At 30.9% G+C, this 19080-nt stretch overlaps 2 protein-coding genes across 2 annotated transcripts; one reads left to right on the forward strand and one right to left on the reverse strand.

The window, feature by feature from the left end:
- The first annotated feature begins 1580 nt into the window (after positions 1-1580).
- On the forward strand, positions 1581-5438 carry LOC101509371 (probable L-type lectin-domain containing receptor kinase S.5). The gene is made up of 2 exons (XM_004512244.4): positions 1581-2984; positions 4364-5438. The coding sequence occupies exons 1-2, from the start codon at positions 1715-1717 to the stop codon at positions 5182-5184; spliced, it is 2091 nt and encodes a 696-aa protein (XP_004512301.1). The 5' UTR covers positions 1581-1714; the 3' UTR covers positions 5185-5438.
- Positions 5439-7084: 1646 nt separating this feature from the next.
- On the reverse strand, positions 7085-15787 carry LOC101509692 (kinesin-like protein KIN-14I). The gene is made up of 24 exons (XM_004512245.4): positions 15395-15787; positions 14723-14950; positions 13922-13994; positions 13589-13720; positions 13268-13506; positions 12862-13189; positions 12562-12661; positions 12291-12472; positions 11864-11979; positions 11613-11715; positions 11216-11368; positions 10951-11097; positions 10651-10851; positions 10294-10458; positions 10095-10199; positions 9859-9999; positions 9561-9755; positions 9304-9430; positions 9001-9203; positions 8720-8902; positions 8482-8577; positions 8186-8383; positions 7792-8063; positions 7085-7559 (listed from the first exon to the last, which is right to left on the reverse strand). Exons 2-24 carry the CDS (start codon positions 14893-14895, stop codon positions 7361-7363), a joined length of 3831 nt encoding a protein of 1276 aa, XP_004512302.1. The 5' UTR covers positions 14896-14950; positions 15395-15787; the 3' UTR covers positions 7085-7360.
- Positions 15788-19080: the final 3293 nt, after the last annotated feature.

Below are 19080 nucleotides of genomic sequence, written 5' to 3' on the forward strand. Positions count from 1 at the left end.
CTAAAAATAAACGAAAAGCTACAAAGAAAGGGTAAAGCAGAATTGGGACACGGTTTAACGAAAAAATCTCACTGAATATTGGAATGTTAGAAAAGAGAAACTATAATTATATTCCCTAATTGTTGGGAACTCGACAGCGGAATAGAGGCGGGATCGTTCAAGGAGGATCGAAATAGGCTCTAGATACCATGTTAACAAAGAAAAGAGAAAGCAAGAGGAAGAAGAGAAACAACCACTCTAGGGTTTCATAACATAGAATGAACCAAAACCACAGTTAATAGGGTTACAATGAGTATATATATAAAAGAATAGAATTATCTAGAATTGTCTAAAATACCCTTACTACTAATATATAATAATATTATCTAACACATATTATAATATATCATATCATTCTCTATTTATTTATTTATCTATCTCTCAAGTGATTAAATAAATGTTTGAGTGTATACTAAACTTCCTCAACTTGAGTTGCCAACGTTTTGATATGTGGCAAGACGTTAACGGCCGCAAATGATGGCATCTTTGGTTTATGGATTCTGGTCATAAGTATATTCAATAGTATATCTAAATTTTCTTACATCAATTCAATATTTTGTATAATTTTTATATTTTTTAATCACATGATCAATATATATTACATTTATTAAATTACTCTATTAAAAAAAAGAAACTAATAAGAACTTACTCTTCTTGAGGAGGAACACAAAAATGAATTAAATATTCATTCTGTTTAATATTCATTGTATTATCGGTTGCTTATACAATCACAAGTCATAATATCAAAATTTAAGATTATAATATTTGATAGTGAACTGTAACACTTGATAGACTGCAGTTGCTGTGACAGACTCATTGTTTAAAAATTGACTATTTATATAAAATTTTAAAGTGTTCAAGGTATAAAATTAAGGATATCAATGTAATTTTTTAAATATTAAAGTATATTACAAAACAAACTTGGATTTTTTGGATGGGATCTATGTCAATGTTCTAGTTGCACAAGTTGATCTAGGCTTTGATATATATGGTATACTATAGTTGTTTTTTCTCTCAAAAATATTTATAAAAAAAAAAAAACTTTAAAGAAAAAATTTTTTAACTCAATATATAATTGATTTTAAATATTTCATTTATTATCAAAATACATGTTGTTAACTATTAAATATATATCTCATTAACTACTAAATAATGTGATTAACTATTTTTAAATATATATCTCCTTAACTATTAAAATATATGATATTAACTATTAGAATATTTCTTTAACTATTAAATTGCAATATTTTAAGTTAGCTAATGTATTGTATTTTAGAGATGATAAAATATATGTGTTAAACAAGTAATTAATGTATAAACTTGTATATATATAAGAAAAAGAACTGTCAATAATAAATAATAAATTTAAAAAGAAAATACTGTTCATTTTTTAAAAATAAGGTGACAAGTATTGTTTGAAATGTGTGTACAAATATTATTTTTGTTCTATCATCTACCGTTTTTCATTCGCATTTTTAAATATTTTTTCTCATCCCTGCACATGTCAAACATGGAAACTTCGTCGAACACAAAACCAAATGAAACCCAATTGCACCTTATTATAATAATCTAACCATACACCACCTTTAATCATAATTTGATTTTCCTTGCACCCAATAAATTAGCAAAAGGGTAAGTAACCACTAATTAATAAGTATCCATAAGTAACAACTACATGCTACCTCGCCGCCGCCGCCACAAATCCGACATGCCTTACCTCACCGCCGTCATCGGCATTCTTTTCTTCTTCCCGGCGGCAACCTCACAAGCTCAAATCCTCAAAACAGAAACTCACTTTTTCGGACCCTTCAACTCTACCAACGCCATCTATTTCGACGTTATACCCTCCGCATCGATTAACCTGGGCGCCCTTCAAGTTACGCCGGACAGCGCCGGAAGTTCATCAGTAGTCCCTCTCACCAACAACTCCGGCAGAATCTTTTTCAAAACCCCCTTCAAACTCTGGGACGATTCCTCCTCCGGCGCCGGAAAACTCGCCTCCTTCAACACCTCCTTCCTCATCAACGTCTTTCGTGTCAACAACGGAACACCCGGCGAAGGTCTCGCTTTCGTCATTGCACCTTCTCTCTCCATTCCTCTCAACAGCTCCGGCGGTTACCTTGGTTTAACAAACGCATCCACTGACGGTAACGTAACTAACCGTTTCGTCGCCGTTGAACTTGACACCGTCAAACAGGATTTCGACCCTGACAACAACCACATCGGACTCGATATAAACGGCGTCCGTTCCACCGTTAAAAATCCTCTTAACTTCGAAATCGCTCCAAACGGCACTCAGTTTTACGTTTTATGGATTGAATATAACGGTGACCGGAAACTTATTGAAGTCTACATGGAAACACAGTCTTCACCCGATTTACCTATAGTAAAAAAACCGGCTAAACCGGTTTTAAGTTCGAGTCTTGATCTAAAAAATGTAGTGAATCAAAAATCTTATTTCGGATTTTCCGCTTCAACGGGAAACACGGTTGAGTTAAACTGTGTATTAAGATGGAATATTTCAATCGAGGTTTTTGACGAGGGTAAAAATGGAAATTCATTGACAATTGGTTTAGGTGTTGGGATTCCTGTTTTGGTTTTGATTTTAGCTTGTGTTGGTGGATTTGGATATTGTTATTACATGAAAAGGAAGGAGAGTGAAAATGGTTCTAATTCTCAGATATTGGGGACATTGAAGAGTCTACCGGGAACACCGAGAGAGTTTAAATATGAAGAATTGAAGAAAGCTACGAATAATTTTGATGAAAAGTTTAAACTTGGACAAGGTGGATACGGTGTCGTTTATAGAGGAATATTGGCGAAAGTGAAGGTGGAAGTTGCGGTTAAGATGTTTTCAAGGGATAAGATGAAAAGTACTGATGATTTTTTGGCTGAGCTTACTATTATCAACCGTCTTCGTCATAAACATCTTGTTAAGTTACAAGGTTAGTTTATTTATTTATTTACTTCACTTCTTATTAATGTTCGTTAGTTAATGAACTTTGTTTGTTTCGTCATTTAATTGTACTAAGTTAGAGTTTAGATCCGACATTAGATCTGTCCAGATCATATCACCGTTTAAGAATGTTTTGAAATTATTTGGGTTGGTATTGTTGGTTTGAAAATGACCTTTTATTCCTCTGTACGTATGGTCAAATATTAATTGCTCTTCAATAGTGGATGGATCAGGATCCAGTCAATATTAATTTAATTTTTTGGAGTTTCATTGAAGCTTCCTTCGTCATCCTCATATACTATATCAACGCCGAAGGAGTTAACACAATCTTTTTTTCAATCTGAAATTCCAACATAATCTTTCCTCATTTACAATGTTGATTAAAAAACAAACATTTTCAATGTAACACTATTATTAATTTATTATATTAACAGATCTAGTATAAACTAGGATACTATATTTCAATAAATTCAATCTTATAAAACCAATTTATAAGCCCATGTTTATCTAGATTTTAAAGCCTTTGTTTGGTTCTGCGGCTTGGTGGAAGAAATTAAGGCAAAATATCATACTGCTGTGAAAGCTATATATTGAAGTTTCTAATATTCACGATAGATTAAGCATTGTGATGCGAGAAAACTTAGTGAAATGCGTATGTAAACACATGCTTTGTAAATTCTAGTTAAGTCTTATCTCTATTCTAGCTATGTGAAACCTGAATTTTTCTTCATCTTCAATTTTCTATCAGAAGTTTATCATCTAGTTAAGGTCCCTGTCACAAACTATCCGATTAGCCGGCCAGTGTTTCCACAAGTCATTTTAAAAGGCTACAAATCACTATCTTCAATATCATATTATTATATTAACATTTAACAACAAAACAATGCATAGCTGCATACCCATTCAACTTTCCTTAAACAAGCATTGCATACTAGTATACTCCCTCCGGTTTCAAATATAAGAGAAAATTGATCAACAAAAATGAATGTATTTGATTCAAATTTTAGACCAAATACGTCAACTTGTGTTGACTCACCTTTATCTTATATTCAAGACTAGATGGTGTATAACATAAAAGTGATTAAAATTATATATAATGACTCTGGCTTGATTTGTTTATTAATAGAACTACCAAATGGTGAAGTAAGACTCAAGACAACCATGTGGTCAATGGCAATACTTTATCTCCCTTTGCCGTCACATATTATACATATCAAATTAGCAAGACAAAATTAACAATAAGAAAATAAAATTCGTTTTCAATTTCTTCGTCACTAAATTTAGTTTAACGCCAATTCATACTTTCAATCTATAACTTTCCATTCTTAATTTAAAAACTTAAATTAAAAATTTGATAATGATACGCAGGATGGTGTCACAAAAACGGAGTATTGCTCTTAGTATACGACTACATGCCGAACGGAAGCTTAGATAACCACATATTTTGTGAGGAAGGAACAAGCACAACCCCTCTAAGTTGGCACCTAAGATACAAAATCTTATCAGGTGTAGCTTCTGCATTAAATTACCTACACAATGAATATGATCAAACAGTAGTCCACAGAGACCTTAAAGCCAGCAACATAATGCTGGACTCAGATTTCAACGCACGTTTAGGTGACTTTGGCTTAGCACGTGCACTAGAAAATGAAAAAACATCCTATGCAGAACTTGAAGGAGTACAAGGAACAATGGGATACATAGCACCAGAATGTTTCCACACAGGAAAAGCCTCAAGAGAATCAGATGTTTATGGACTTGGAGCTGTGTTACTAGAAGTTGTGTGTGGTCAAAGACCATGGACTAAAATTGAAGGCTATCAATTTTTAGTTGATTGGGTTTGGTATTTGCATCGCGAAGGAAGGTTATTAGAAGCGGTGGATCCAAGAGTTGGGAATGAGTATGTGGTTGAAGAGGCAGAGAGGATATTGAAATTGGGTTTGATTTGTTCTCACCCTATTGCAAGTGAGAGACCTAAAATGCAGACAATTGTTCAGATCATATCTGGGTCAGTGAATGTGCCGGACGTGCCGCCTTTTAAGCCTGCTTTTATGTGGCCATCTGTGGACTTAGCTAGTCTTGCAAGTACTGATTATACAGGAACAAATACTAGTGGCTTCACACCAATCAATAGTAACACACAAACTTCTATGCGTGTTGAATTCTCAGATACTAGCTCTCTTGTCTAAGACTGAGACTACTACTTGATTTTTATTTTTGTATTTTCTGTATGCATGTTGATTAGCCCTTGAATTTTCTTCCTCTGAGAAATAGGAAGAAAATTTGTTCAAACTTTTTTTTTCAATTTTAATTTGACTTGATTTATAAGCGATTCAAGTGTAGATTATTTTTTCTTCCATTTTTTTATTTGAAAGGAATGGGATCGGTGTGTATCAATGTATAAATTTTGTTGAAATATGTTAGCATAGTACTTGTGTATGCATTCTATCAGTGTGCATCAATGTATACATATTGAATTTCACTTATCAAACATTGATTATTGTCGCATATCATATTAATAATCAAGCACACAACTGATATTTACTTATATTTCTAAAACTTTTTATGCATTCATTTGAAACTAATCTTCTCAAATCACTAGACCAAGCGTAGTAGCTCAAGGGCTTCACCAGTGTGCATCTTGTTGGAAACTTTGAGCTTCCTATAATCTTCATAAATAAAAAAGGTTGATATAAACGTGGGTGATCATGGTCCACCACTTTTGCTGGGGCCTCAACACTTCCCTTCCTTGGTCCTAACATAAATGTAGCAATTGAAAAACGTGTACTAGCTTCTTTGCATTGCACACGGTGCTTCACATTGCAAAACCTTCCATTGCTCCATACCTGCATTAAATTTATGTATTAAGAACTTGCACACTCTTTTCAAATACCACCATAAACAAATTTTTGCTCTTTTGTCCAAATTTTAAGGCTTAACTATGGTAAGGCCCAAGTGATGATGACTAATCATAATTGACCAATTTAGTTTCTCAACTTAGGCCCTCTCTCTTGCTTTTTTTATATCACATTAGTCTATTTTGTCAAAATATATAATAACATAGAACAATGAGACGGTGGAACCAAATTATTGACATAAAGAGTGATATACTATATATTTAGTTATTTACCAATTAAGTAATTGCATTCGAGTGTTTAATGAAGTGGTCCATTTAAGGACAAATCTTTTAAGAGAATTCGAATTTGAATGCTGGTTAAAATAATTACTAATTAGACTTTATTTATCTTTTAGCCGAAAGTTAAAATAATTATTGTTTTAGCTTTCCATTCACATATATTTAATTTTTTGGGTTTTTAATTAGATATTGTTTTAGTTTTTCGTCTTGTTGTAGTGTTATTTTTATTTCACGCGTTGTTGCGGTGTTTGTGTTATTCATATTGACAAATAGATTTCGATTCAGTGCAAATTTTATCAACGCCTATAGCGTTTTCAACGTTACAGTTCTGATTTTGTCACATTTTGTAGATTTTATCAACGACTATTAGTAGATTTTGTCACATTTTATAGATATTTCGTTGTTTTATACTATTAACCTAGATGATGTGATCGCAAATTCATCATTTTCATTTTTAGCTGCTTTAAATTGTATTGTTCTTGATTAATTGAAATAATTTTAATTGATTTGTTGAACACTTTTTAGTAAAAAAAAAAAAACTATTCACAACTTTCTATGTTAATTTGGCTATTTTCTATTCAATGTTAGAATAATGAACATTAAATTATAAATTAAAATAAAGCAAAATGGGTAAAAAAAAATTGTTCTAATTAAAAAGGAAGAAAATTTAAGTAAAATAAAATAAAATCTTAGTAGTATATAATATTGAGTAAAAAAGTAGAGTATAATACTATTGTATTTCTCATTTAATTTAATATTTTAAATGTTTAAGGCCCTATTTAGTAAAAAGTAATTGACGAACTTACCACAAATATATTCTGATAATAGATAATTAAAGTATTTGTTAAAATTAATAGCTAAACTAACTTATAAATATAAAATCACATAAAAATATTTTTTAATTTATATTTATTTTAGTCATTCCTATATACTTAATGGAAAACATGGGAGGGTGGGTGGAAAAAAACTGTTTCTATAATTTGTATGTTTTCCTTATTTATACTTTCTTACAATGCACCATTTCTCATAAGTTAAAGATGATTAAAAAACATATATACATGATTCAACTATACAGCTTGTACCCCTCTCAAACAAATTACAACAACCTATTTAGCATGTGAGATATTTTGGAATGCAGAAACAGCAACATTCCAAAGACAAAAATACAACAGATGACCAATCCATTGCAATGAAATCCATTCATGAACACTCTCATTTGCCTCAAGTTACTACAATGTGAAGCGGCCATGGCCTTCGTTCTTCTCTTTAGTCGGTCGTTTATTTTGAATTTCTTCTAAATCATCATCCTCCCCTCTCTTACCTGCTTGCTCTTTCCAGTATGTGACTAATTTCTTCAGTCGAGCTATCTCTTTCGAAGAAATATTTTTGCTCGGATCGTTCACAATCGACCTCACCCGTGATGCATACCTAAATTAGTACATAAAATACAAGATTGTTAAAAACATGAGACAAAGTTAGCCAAATTATCTGTTTAAAATTTGAAAGTTACTCCCTTCAAAATGAAATATAAAGCGACAACTGTAAATGAAAAGTTGATGTATAAACTATAAAATTTAGATCAGATATATCAACTTTTCAAATACCATTTTTGCTTATATTTCATTCCAGATGGAGTGTAAGATTAAAAAGAAAAGCATACATGAGAGAGTTATGTGTCTCATCCAAGCTTGATTCTATTGGAGAAACATTAACAAACATGAGAGTTTTGGCATTGCCTCCTAGTGAATCACTCATCAACATAGTTAACTTGTGATTTCTATAAGGTATGTGTTGACCACCAGAAGATAAAGCACTAATAACATCTCCAAGTGCTGATAATGATTTGTTTATACTTTGAGCTTCTTTCAGTTGACTACCCTCAGAACCTGACTTTTTAATCCTTTCTGACCCAGCAAGATCCACAAAACTCAGCTGCATAATAATAAGTTCAATATAAAATATAAAACATTTATATTGCTTCAAGTTCGTTAAATATTCATGTTACAAATTCTTCATATATAAAGTTATTCACAGGTATATAAGACAACTAATACCTTTCCTCTTGCGGCCGACTGACTTTGAAGGTTTGTGCTTTCAATTACAACTGATAGTATAAGATGAGATCTTGAGCTTTCTTCATTCATTTGTGTCCCTGCTGTATGTCGCCGTTCAGAACCTCTTTGTATTATATTATTCAATTCCTCCATTGTAGAAATTGACACAGTTGTTACGTTTTCGACCGCTACCATTCCCTAACATGAGAAGAGTAATTAACAATCACAACTTGAGACCAATCATAAAATTAAAGAATTCAAGTCCTCAAAAAGACAATTTAAGAATAATGAATCACCTTTGAATCCTTCTTAATCTCCAATTTCGATCGCTTTGCATTCTTAGGTAACAAAAGATCTACAAGTGTATCTTGATATAATTCCAACATGTAAGCCTGCATCATCATAAACACAAAAGAAGTATAAATCAAACAATAAACACAGATATTTGCCAAATCATATTCAGTGGATTTAATGACACCAAACAAATATAGATGCAAAAAAAAGTATTTATTAAGCTGCATTTTGCAATTATACCTTCAAGGAAAAAGAAAACTTGTTACTTTCTCTCCTTAAAATTCTAAAAAGTTCTGCAGTAGCACGTGGAGTAAGTCCGGGATTGTTTTCAGATCCGTAGATTGTAAACGTCTTTCCAGAGCCGGTTTGACCATAAGCAAATACGCAAACATTATAACCGTCTACAGCAGATTGCACCAAGTACTGCATTGTGAATTTCCAAAAGAAATACATTAGTAACGAGTGTAAGAAAATGTTAAAAGTATTTCTATGAAAACTATGATTGTTATACTAAGACTTGCCTTTGTATCCTCAAATACTTCTTGTTGAGTGATGTCGCAATTAAACACACGATCATATATGTGTTGTTTTTGTTTATCATCTTTCCATGGATGCTCGACAGTAAACTCGTCTACAAAAGTAAGAACATCTTTTTCTTTCTCGGCAATTTCTTTGTCGCTGAGAGGTCTTAGTCGACAGTAAACTCTTATTTTGCCTTTCATATCTGAAACAAAGAACCAAATTCCAATGTTGTTAACATGTATGTTGGTTTTCATGTAAATAATAATATACACATTCACATAGACATAACACTTAATCTTCACCTTCTATGGTATTGAAATATCGCTTTCTGAGAACTTGCTCTTCCTTATAAAGAGATTCCATTTCAGCTAGTTGAGCTCCTTGCATCTTCAATATGGCAGTTGTTTGTTCATTCTTTCTGTCAATGTCCTGCACAAGGCAAATAGAAATTTATAAAAATTATTTTTTACTTAACACAAATAAAGTGAATATGACGAGCCTATGTATATAAATATAATTGTTATAATACAGCAAAACAATGAAAATAAAGTATCAAAACCTCTTTCATTTCTCTCAAATCTTCTAGTTCTTTTAAGTTGTTCTTCAACACAACCAATTCAGAGTCCTTCATCGAAAGTGTAGACTCGGCCACAACCAATTCTTGTTTAAGCACATTTAGTTTTCTTTCCAGGTCATGCACTTGAGTGTTCAAAGCTTTGTGTTCTTGCTCGAGTTTCCGTTGAAGAGAATTAATCTGCATTACACTCACCAGTCACCACCATATATGTTGGTTGAACTAATCATCTAAAAATTAAGGGTTTTAATTTTAAATACTCAGTTCCAATATTGTACTTTACCTCTTCAGCATTCTTCTTCTCAAGCTCAGATAGCTTTTGTGTCAAAATCAACTTCTCATTTGTCAAGCTTTTGATGGTCTCTTCAGCTACCATACACTCATCTCTACAAAGTTTCAAGTCATCTTCAAGTTTTTGCAACACCTATTAGATACCAACGAAATTCAACAATTTAAAGATGAAAACAACTGTTGATCAGGAAGAAAAGAACAAACGAATGTCGACAGAAAGTATCTTACTTGGTCATTTACTATAATGGGGTCCTTATTGGTAGTCCTCTCTACTACCAGGTTATTTAACTTCGCTATCTTTGCGTCCAAGCTCCTTTTCTCTATAACTTTAGCCTAATAGATTTGCACACTCATTAAGAATGATCAGTACTGGAAAAAAAGAAACAAATAAGAATGATTCCATGAAGTTAACAGTCAAGAGTTTTACCTGAAGTTCATTATCCTTTTCATCACATAGCGATCTAAGCCTATCACGGTCGTTTGTAACTTCTGCAAGACTGTGCGTGGAAGTTTCTAAAGATTCTTTCAAGCCTTCTAATTCTTGAAGCAATTCATCCTCTTGTTTTTGCTTCTCATGCAATTTTTGCAGCAACTATTCAACATGATTTAAAATATTATAAGAATTATTCTTCATTTTTCACATGGAATCAAATGAGCTCTTATATGTTTCTTTTACCATGCAATAATTCATAGATGTGTACTTTAAGTTTAGTGGCTCAGTTTGATGTTTGTTCTATACAATCTATGTAATATTCTATAACAAACAATAGAATCTTAGACTTACTTGATCAGCATTCCTTTGAGAATCTTCAACAACTTTTGTTAAATCTTGAACACGTTTCTCGTACAATTCTGAATTTGGAGGCTTGAAATCACTAGAAATGTCTTTATCCAAAGAACCGGTAGGAGAAGATCGTGTTTTGGAATATCGGCGCAGCATTACATCATTTATATGTGTCTGGAGAGCTACACAAATTTCTTCTCCCTACAAAAATGAAAAAATGCCAATAACATAAAATAACACCAAAGGAAAGATTGAGAACTTGAAGAATAACATGTTAAACTTCAATGAAGGTGTTAATACCTGTTTGGTTTCGAACTGGAATATGTGAAGAGCTCCTGCAACTCGCATTTTAAAAAATACAGCAGTATTACTGCTTCCAAATTGCATTATGTCTCTCAATTCAGCTGAGTGCAAATATTCCTTGGGAATCGGACGAAAAAAATGAACCTAAGGATAATTGATCAGAAATAAACATTTAGTTAAAAGAACAATTAATTGTTAAGTATGTGTGTTCTAAACCTTATATTATTATCATTATGACATTAAATTGTTTCTTTAGTCTTACCCCTCTCTTGTTAATTCCTAATATTATTCGTCCAGGTAGGAGTCCAATAGGATCATCGATTCTGCGAACATTGAAAAATACAGAAAATCCATACGGAAGTGCTCTTAATATATGCAGAAATTGTTGTCTTGCTTCTTCTTTCGTGACATGCTCCTGAAAACAAACATCGTCTTTTATATAGTTGGAGAAGAAATTCAGCAATATATATCATCAAGGTAAATAAGTATACTAGAAGCAGATATCGATTTCTGTGATTAATTCTAATATACAAAAGCAGAAAATAGTTATTGTTAAATGCACGGTCGAGGGTTTGATAACACAAACTACTCACAAATCAAATATCAAAGAAAAATAATCATATGAGCTTAGGCTCTTAGACAGTATTCCAGTCTCATACCAATGAATGATAGCAAGAAAGAATGTCCAACTCCCATTCCCGCCTAGCTCGAGTCATTGCAATTTGCCTAGGAAGAAATCGCTCGAGAAATGAATTCCATTCTCTGATAAACACAGAAATCTCAGTCAGTTGCAGCAATAATATGATAGAATATAGAAAATGTAAAGTTCGGTCACAAGAACAACAATCAAAAGATGTTAAATACTGTTGCAAGATAGTTTCTAGCAAGATCAACATTCGAAATCACCTACGCGCATGATTCAGGTCTTCTAATAAATCCAATCTCAGCCAAGATTTGCAATGCAGAAAGTTTGGATGCATCATCCCTTCCAATTGGATAATTACCCAAAATATAATCATGCTGCAACTGTAACCATGTATCAAGGCACAAAAAAATTAATACCTTGAAGGTGATTGCAGTTTTACTCAAAGCTAGGGGTTGTTTGGCTGGAGAAAACATTTTCTGTTTTCACTTATAATCACAAAATGTCACATTTTTTCCACATTATTTCATGCTTTCAAATATTTTTATAAAAAAATTGGCAACAAAAAGAAAAGGTCGCATTTTTGTAATTATTAGTGAAAACAGGAAATAAAAATTGAAACTATTTTCTCAAGCTAAACAACCCCTATATATGCTTTTATTCATTCATAAACAAAGAACAAAAGAAAACATACTTGTACATAGGACAACTGCAAAAACATTGGATCTGTCACGGCTTCATCCGATTCACGAAATAACTTTTTCTTGAATACCAGTTTGCTGTGCAAAATTTCTCCCTTACTTCGATCTTTTACTGCCTTAAATTCAGCGACGAGATCCCCAATATGTTTATTCTCATCTAACCCTATGTACTCCTCTGAATAATAACAATAGAAGATTCGTTAGACTACTATTGATTTCAGCTAATTTAAAAACACTCACAAGCAAGAAGTGGAAAAGACATGCCATTCCCAGACTCAGATGATTTGGAGCTTGTGACAACTTTGTGGAATTCATACAAGCTAAAGCTAGAGTATGTTGACAGTTTAATGATCCCTGCAAGTTCCTGAAGCAAATATAACTTAATTAACAAACATAATGCTTTAAACTTTGATAGATAAACACAATTTTCACGCAGAGTATTGACAAATTCAAAAAGACAAAAAATTATTGTTTAAGACGGCAAAAAAGTAGGATGATTAAAACCAGAATCACAATTAAGTATTAAGTAGGACTATTGCATATAAAGATTTCAAAGGAAAGAACCTCAATAGCATCCGCAACAGTTGTTGACATGTCATACATAATTTCTTCAAATGTTTCATCAAGAAAGAAGACTATAGTTGTGAGCTTTTTCCCAATCAACAGAGCTTCAATCTCACTAGGAACAGGTATCATATGCCTAGGACCAGCCTTGATAGAGTGTTTCATAGCATTTAATGTATTCAGTGCAAGGCCCCGGATCTTAGAATCGACAGCCACACCATGCGCCACAGTATGAATATATTCTGACAGATATCCTCCAATGTCTTTGCTAGGAGGCATGCACGACGCGCATAAATACATTAGCTCCCATGCTTTAATCAAGCATTCCCTGCATTTGAGACAAGAAGGTATTAGTCACCAGTAACACACGAAGAATAATACATGATACGAAAAAAGGTTTGCATACCTCTCTGGATTGTTTCTTGTTTGTTTTGATATCTGGACAAAAAGTTCGTCTCGGAGTTCTGAACGCTTCAAACTTTGCTTGTATAGTTTACCTACGAGATTAACCTGCTCCTCTAAGCTTAGTGGAGTTCCACGATCAGATGAATCAACACCCATGTATTTCAAAATTAGCTGGAACAGTTTTGTTGCACGGCTTGCCAAATCACCATTCAGCTTAAGCAATGATGTTGGTATTGGATCCTGCATCAATACATATGTTAGATTTTTTTCATGAGCTTTGTAAAAAAATTAACCGCTTACCGAAAAATCAGTATTTGATTACCTTTTGGAAGCAAAGCATGTCTTCAATTGTAAGTTTTTCTCGAACTTGAGGGCCCACAGATCTTTTAGAAAAAAATCCTCGCTTTCCAGCAGATTGAATTTGCTTTTTCATCAATTTTAAAAAACCTTCCACCTATAATAACAAGTAACATTTGAGAAAACTAGGTGATAACAAAAGGATCGTGGCATCATGCACATAGAAGTAATAGCACTAAATTACAAACTACCTTTCATGTAGGATCTTACACAAAAATCAATGACACACAAAATAAATAGGAATGCAAAACTGTTCAAGAAAATTATACTTATAGCAAGATTATATATTGTTTCCCACCTGGAATCTTTCAATCAAGGGTGCAGCTCCAGCGAGTTCTGCTGGAATAGCCATTGATAGAGTTGTTGGTGTGCTGCAACAAACAAATAAAATACAATGTTACAAACTGATGAAGGATGCCTATGCGCAAACTCAAAATTCATTTCGCTTTGTAGTTAGATAGTCATTCAGTTCAAGAGGAAAAACCATAAAAAGTGCATTCAAAGATCAGTCAATAAGAATAGAATGCAAGAATTAAGTTTGTATGCATACAGTGAAATTTGATAAAGACTTTCCTAGAATTGCAACATATGAAGTTTCAAACACTATGAGGTTGTCTTTTCAAGAAACAGTATAGAAGAAGAAAATAATGTTCATAGCTTCAAAATTAAAATTGGCTAATGTGACTAGACTTTATTTGGATAAACAATTTAACTAAGCACTTATAGCATAAGCATTTATTATATAAGATACTTATGTAAAAACTATTTCTATATCAAAAGATAAAATCAAATCAAATTGTTTTCATATAACTATAAGCTGGCCTCAAGAGTCAAGATATCTTAGAGAGTTTATAGAAATAAATTGAAAAGAGTTTATGAACATGTCATAAGTTGTTTTTATAAGCTCTCCCAAACACTATCACAAATGTTTATGCCAGTAAAGTAGAAAGTTATAATTCAAACAAGGCTCAATATTTTCTTGCTAACATCTCAAATTGACAAAATGCTCATTTTCCACACATACAAAAAAAAGAGTTATAAACATTAGAATGTAACTAAAAGTTTCCAAAATATATTCAAAAGAAAAGATAATGCTCACGGTGGTGCGAAATTGGAGCCGTCGCTGTCATAGTCATCACCATTGCTAACAGTAGCATGGCTGTGTAAAGGAGTACCCTCATTGCCAATGCTAGAACCATATGAAGATCTATTTGTCCTCACACTTTGAGCCCCAGATGGTGGCATATCAATTATCATTTTGTTTGCCAACATTCAAAAAATGGAACTAGTCAAAGCAACAAAGCTTGCTCTTCTTCAAGCTCCTTCACTGCATAACCAAAAACTAAAATATAAGTAAAAACAATACACCACAATACATACACAATGTCAGCTCCATTGACTCAAATTAAAATGCTAGTTTGTAAGTTGCAGCCTAAAATACAAGTCTAATCAAAATTCAAAACTACATCAATAAATGAAATAGAAACAAACAAAAACCATCAAAAATAACAAAAATACATTTTTTTTATGAATAGAGTCATGAGTTATATCAACAACAACAAAAAAACAAAGAAATTATGAAGGGCAAAGATAGACACAGACCCAGAAACTGAAATGCTTCAAAAATTAAACTAGCAACCCAAAATAAAAAAAATAAAAAAAAAAGTAAGAAACTTTTACATTTCCACTTAAAAAAAAATAAGGAACAACTTCTAGAAAACATGAAGAATGAGGTTAAGATGAAGTAAAAAAAAAAAAAAAAAAAAAAAACCTTTGTAGCAGAAATGGAACACTGAATGATGTTTTGTGCAAGAGAGAGATCTGGGGCAGTGAAAGGGTGAAGATGAAGGCAATTAAGAGTAAGATTTGGTTAGAAAATGAAAAAAAGGAAAAACATTGATTTGAGGCTGAAATTGATACCCAAAAAAAACAGGTGAGAGAAAGTCACGTGAACATTATTAAACACTGAGGCTTTTGGGAAACTCAAACCACTTTCCACTTTCTTCTTCTTCACTCAAAAATTAAGCTTCACATCTAAGAGAAGAACAAGAAGATTACAATACAACAACATATACTTCATTCTCATTTACATTTATATATGTTTTTTAAATCTAGCATTTCCATTTGGCATATGACTATGTCTCTGTGTTTTTTTTTTTTTCTTTAGAAAATTTAAAATATGAATGGTCTTTTGAGTTAATAATAATATCAATAATTGATAATTATTCAACCGAAAAAAGATTCCATAATCTAGTGATTATGCGGCCAAATAATTTTACTGCATTTTTAGTATACAAACATAAATTGTGAGTCTCTTTCTCTTCTTCCCTTAATTTATTTACAGTTATTACATAGTTTTTATTTTTGGTTGCATTACTACTATCTTTCGGTTTTGTTCTAACTACTACTATATGTTTAGTAATAGTATAGTATAATCTTAGTTCATTCACATACTCTAAAAGTATGCCATTTCTTATTATAGAAAATAAATTAAAAAATATGCCATTTCGCGTTAGTGTAATGTCACACGTCACATACTTTGATTAAGATGTACAAAATCAACAATAAAATTCAATGTTCCATATAGTTTGATTAAAATGATGTAATAATCTCAAATTTGTCAAATATGGACCAATAATAGAGTGATGTTACTTATGCTCTTTTTTTTTTTACTGAAATTAATTAATCATGAAACTTGTCCTTTTTCCTTGTGTGAAGATATAACCAGTATATAATATTTTAAAGAAAATACTATATACTACTATATTTGTTTATACATATGTGTCGTATGTAGAAAAAATTTAATATTAATTCAATTTGAAAAGGGCGTAGTGGACCCCACAATCTTTGTGTAAAATTTGTCGCTATCTGCCTCCGGCGGGAAGAGGCCACCTAAAAATTCGTCTGAGTCGTCAGTCAGTCACTCTTCACTTTCCAGCCCATAGGATCAAATTTAAGAATATTTAAACTAACTGTAGGGTAAAAAAACAACTATAAAATTAATAATGTATTTTACGTAAAAAAATTGGGCAAAATTTTATGCAAAATTAATTTAATCCATAGCTTTCATAATTATTTGCAATGTTGTGAATTGATTTTATTAAAAAATTATTTTTCAGAAGAAGTTCTAGATCTTTATGACTAAAAAATATTTTTAAAATTGTAATTACAGTTAAAATATACAAAATTCCTGAACTAACCGAATTTTAACTGATTTGGAATTCATTTAATTTTTAGATCGAATATATCATATAAAAAGTTCATTATGATTTTTTAATTTATGAGTAGATAATCAACTTGTGTTTAAAAAATTCTTAAAATTTTGGTTAAGTATAAAATAAATACATTGTTGTTGCGGTACTAGTGATTTGATAGTAAGAAGTTTAATTGATTTTGGTAGAGTTTAATATAAATATAATTTTAGAATTTTAGTTGAGTTTAATTTAATCTCTACAAAATTGACTTGTAAGATGAAGAATTGAAAGGTGAAGAATTGAAGATTATATATAATTTATAAATACATTTTCAAGTCTTATCTCATTAATGTATATATCTCTTAAAAAAAATAGATGATAAATTTAAGTATATATTTTTTTAGAATAAATGGACTTTAACTTATTTAATACAATTTTTACCAAATTTATATAACAACAAGGATCATTAAAAATAATATTTGATCATTTCACTTTTTTTATTGAAATTGATTACTTCACTTAATCATATTTATGAGTTGTGATATTTTTTAATTTTAAGTCATTACATTTTATTCAAAATCAACTAAGAAACACAAAATAACAACCGATAAAAATAGTAAATATTGTTGTTCTTACTAATAGTTAGTTAAACTTGCAACATACGGATACAATATTTGTCTTTTTACTTTTAAATTAAATAATTGAAGTTGTGAACTTTCTTATCTTAATATGTATATTAGCTATTTATAATTTTGCTTTAAGATATTGGTTATTGTAGATGTCTGGTATGTATGTAAAAATTATAATTAATTTTTTTTTTCTTTTGATAAAGATAAATAGACTCTTTCAACTAAGGAGATGATTTTAAAAAAACAAATAAAAAAAATTAGATATAATCGTAAAAATTATATTTTTACTATTTGACAAATCAAAATTTGAATTCAGAATGAAAGAAATATTTCATCTAGTCATTAATATAAGTAAAAATAATTGTTGTTATGAATATTAAAAAATATAGTTAATTAAGTATAATTAATTTTATAAATTCCATATAAAATACAAATTAATTTTACTAAATTATCTCTTTTTAATGTAAAACTTTCGACTATCAATTTTAAATATTTTAAAATACATGAATGATGTATTTAGAATATTTTCAAATATAGCAGATACTTTTTACTTGTAATAGTGACTAAAATTTAAGTATTTTTTTCTATTTATAATAATGACCAAAAAGAATATTCCATTTAATATATTATGCTTCGAATAAATTTTTCTTACCTGAAGAAAATCTAGAGATAAAATGGACCAATTCAAAGTAATAAAAGTCAAAATCATATGAAAAAAATTGCAATAATGTTAGTAACCTAATTAATCTAGCGATGGAGCCGGCCATAGCCTGTTACTAGAAACAATGAAATATTTTTAGACATTGCAAATTAGACAAGAAAATAATGGGTTCAATTAATGTGTAGTTATAAGTTTCACGAGAATTATCACAAAATGAATGAATAATCGATGGCCCATTTTAAGCTACAATGTGGAACTACGAATAATGGAAGGTTGCTTGAAACCAAAGTTGTGAGTTGCATTGCCCCACGCCCAACAACCATAACAGTGCAAACTTATGTGTCAATTAAGACAAACATGAGATATGTGAGGGACAATAAACTTTACTCCCTAAATTCAGTGGTCCAAAATGCAATGAGGGTGTTAAAGAAACATTGTTTGCTTGACCAAAATTTATCAAAAGCACTCAACTAAGGGCAAACTACTACTCCCTCCATGTTCATATAGAGTTCTACTTTTTCCGTTTTAATATCACCGTCGCATTTGACAATTTAATATAGATTAATAAAAAATGATAAATAAATGGATCATGCTAACAAATATTATTATCGAGTGTCTTTAAGTCATTTGTTTAAGAATCAAAATAAAATAATAGTTTAATATAAAAAATACTACTTCTTAAAGTTTCAAAGTATTAACTGCACAACTTTCTAAATTATATTTTTGTTTTTGGTTTTTTAACAAAGTGTAACAAAGACACTTCTTATCGTTTCCCTAAATGAATTTTAAACAAAATCATGATTTTATTCTAAAACTAAAAGTGATAATACTTTGAACATTTTTTTTAAACAAATGTGAAGTTATTTTGAGATAGAGAAATTAGCATAAAGAAAGAAAAATAATAACTAAGTTGATATCCTTTAAGAAAAGTAGTAAACTTCCTGGAATCTTGTTACATGAAAAAAAAGAAATA

Source organism: Cicer arietinum, chromosome 8 (assembly GCF_000331145.2).
Source record: "Cicer arietinum cultivar CDC Frontier isolate Library 1 chromosome 8, Cicar.CDCFrontier_v2.0, whole genome shotgun sequence".
NCBI classification, from domain to species: Eukaryota; Viridiplantae; Streptophyta; class Magnoliopsida; order Fabales; family Fabaceae; genus Cicer; species Cicer arietinum.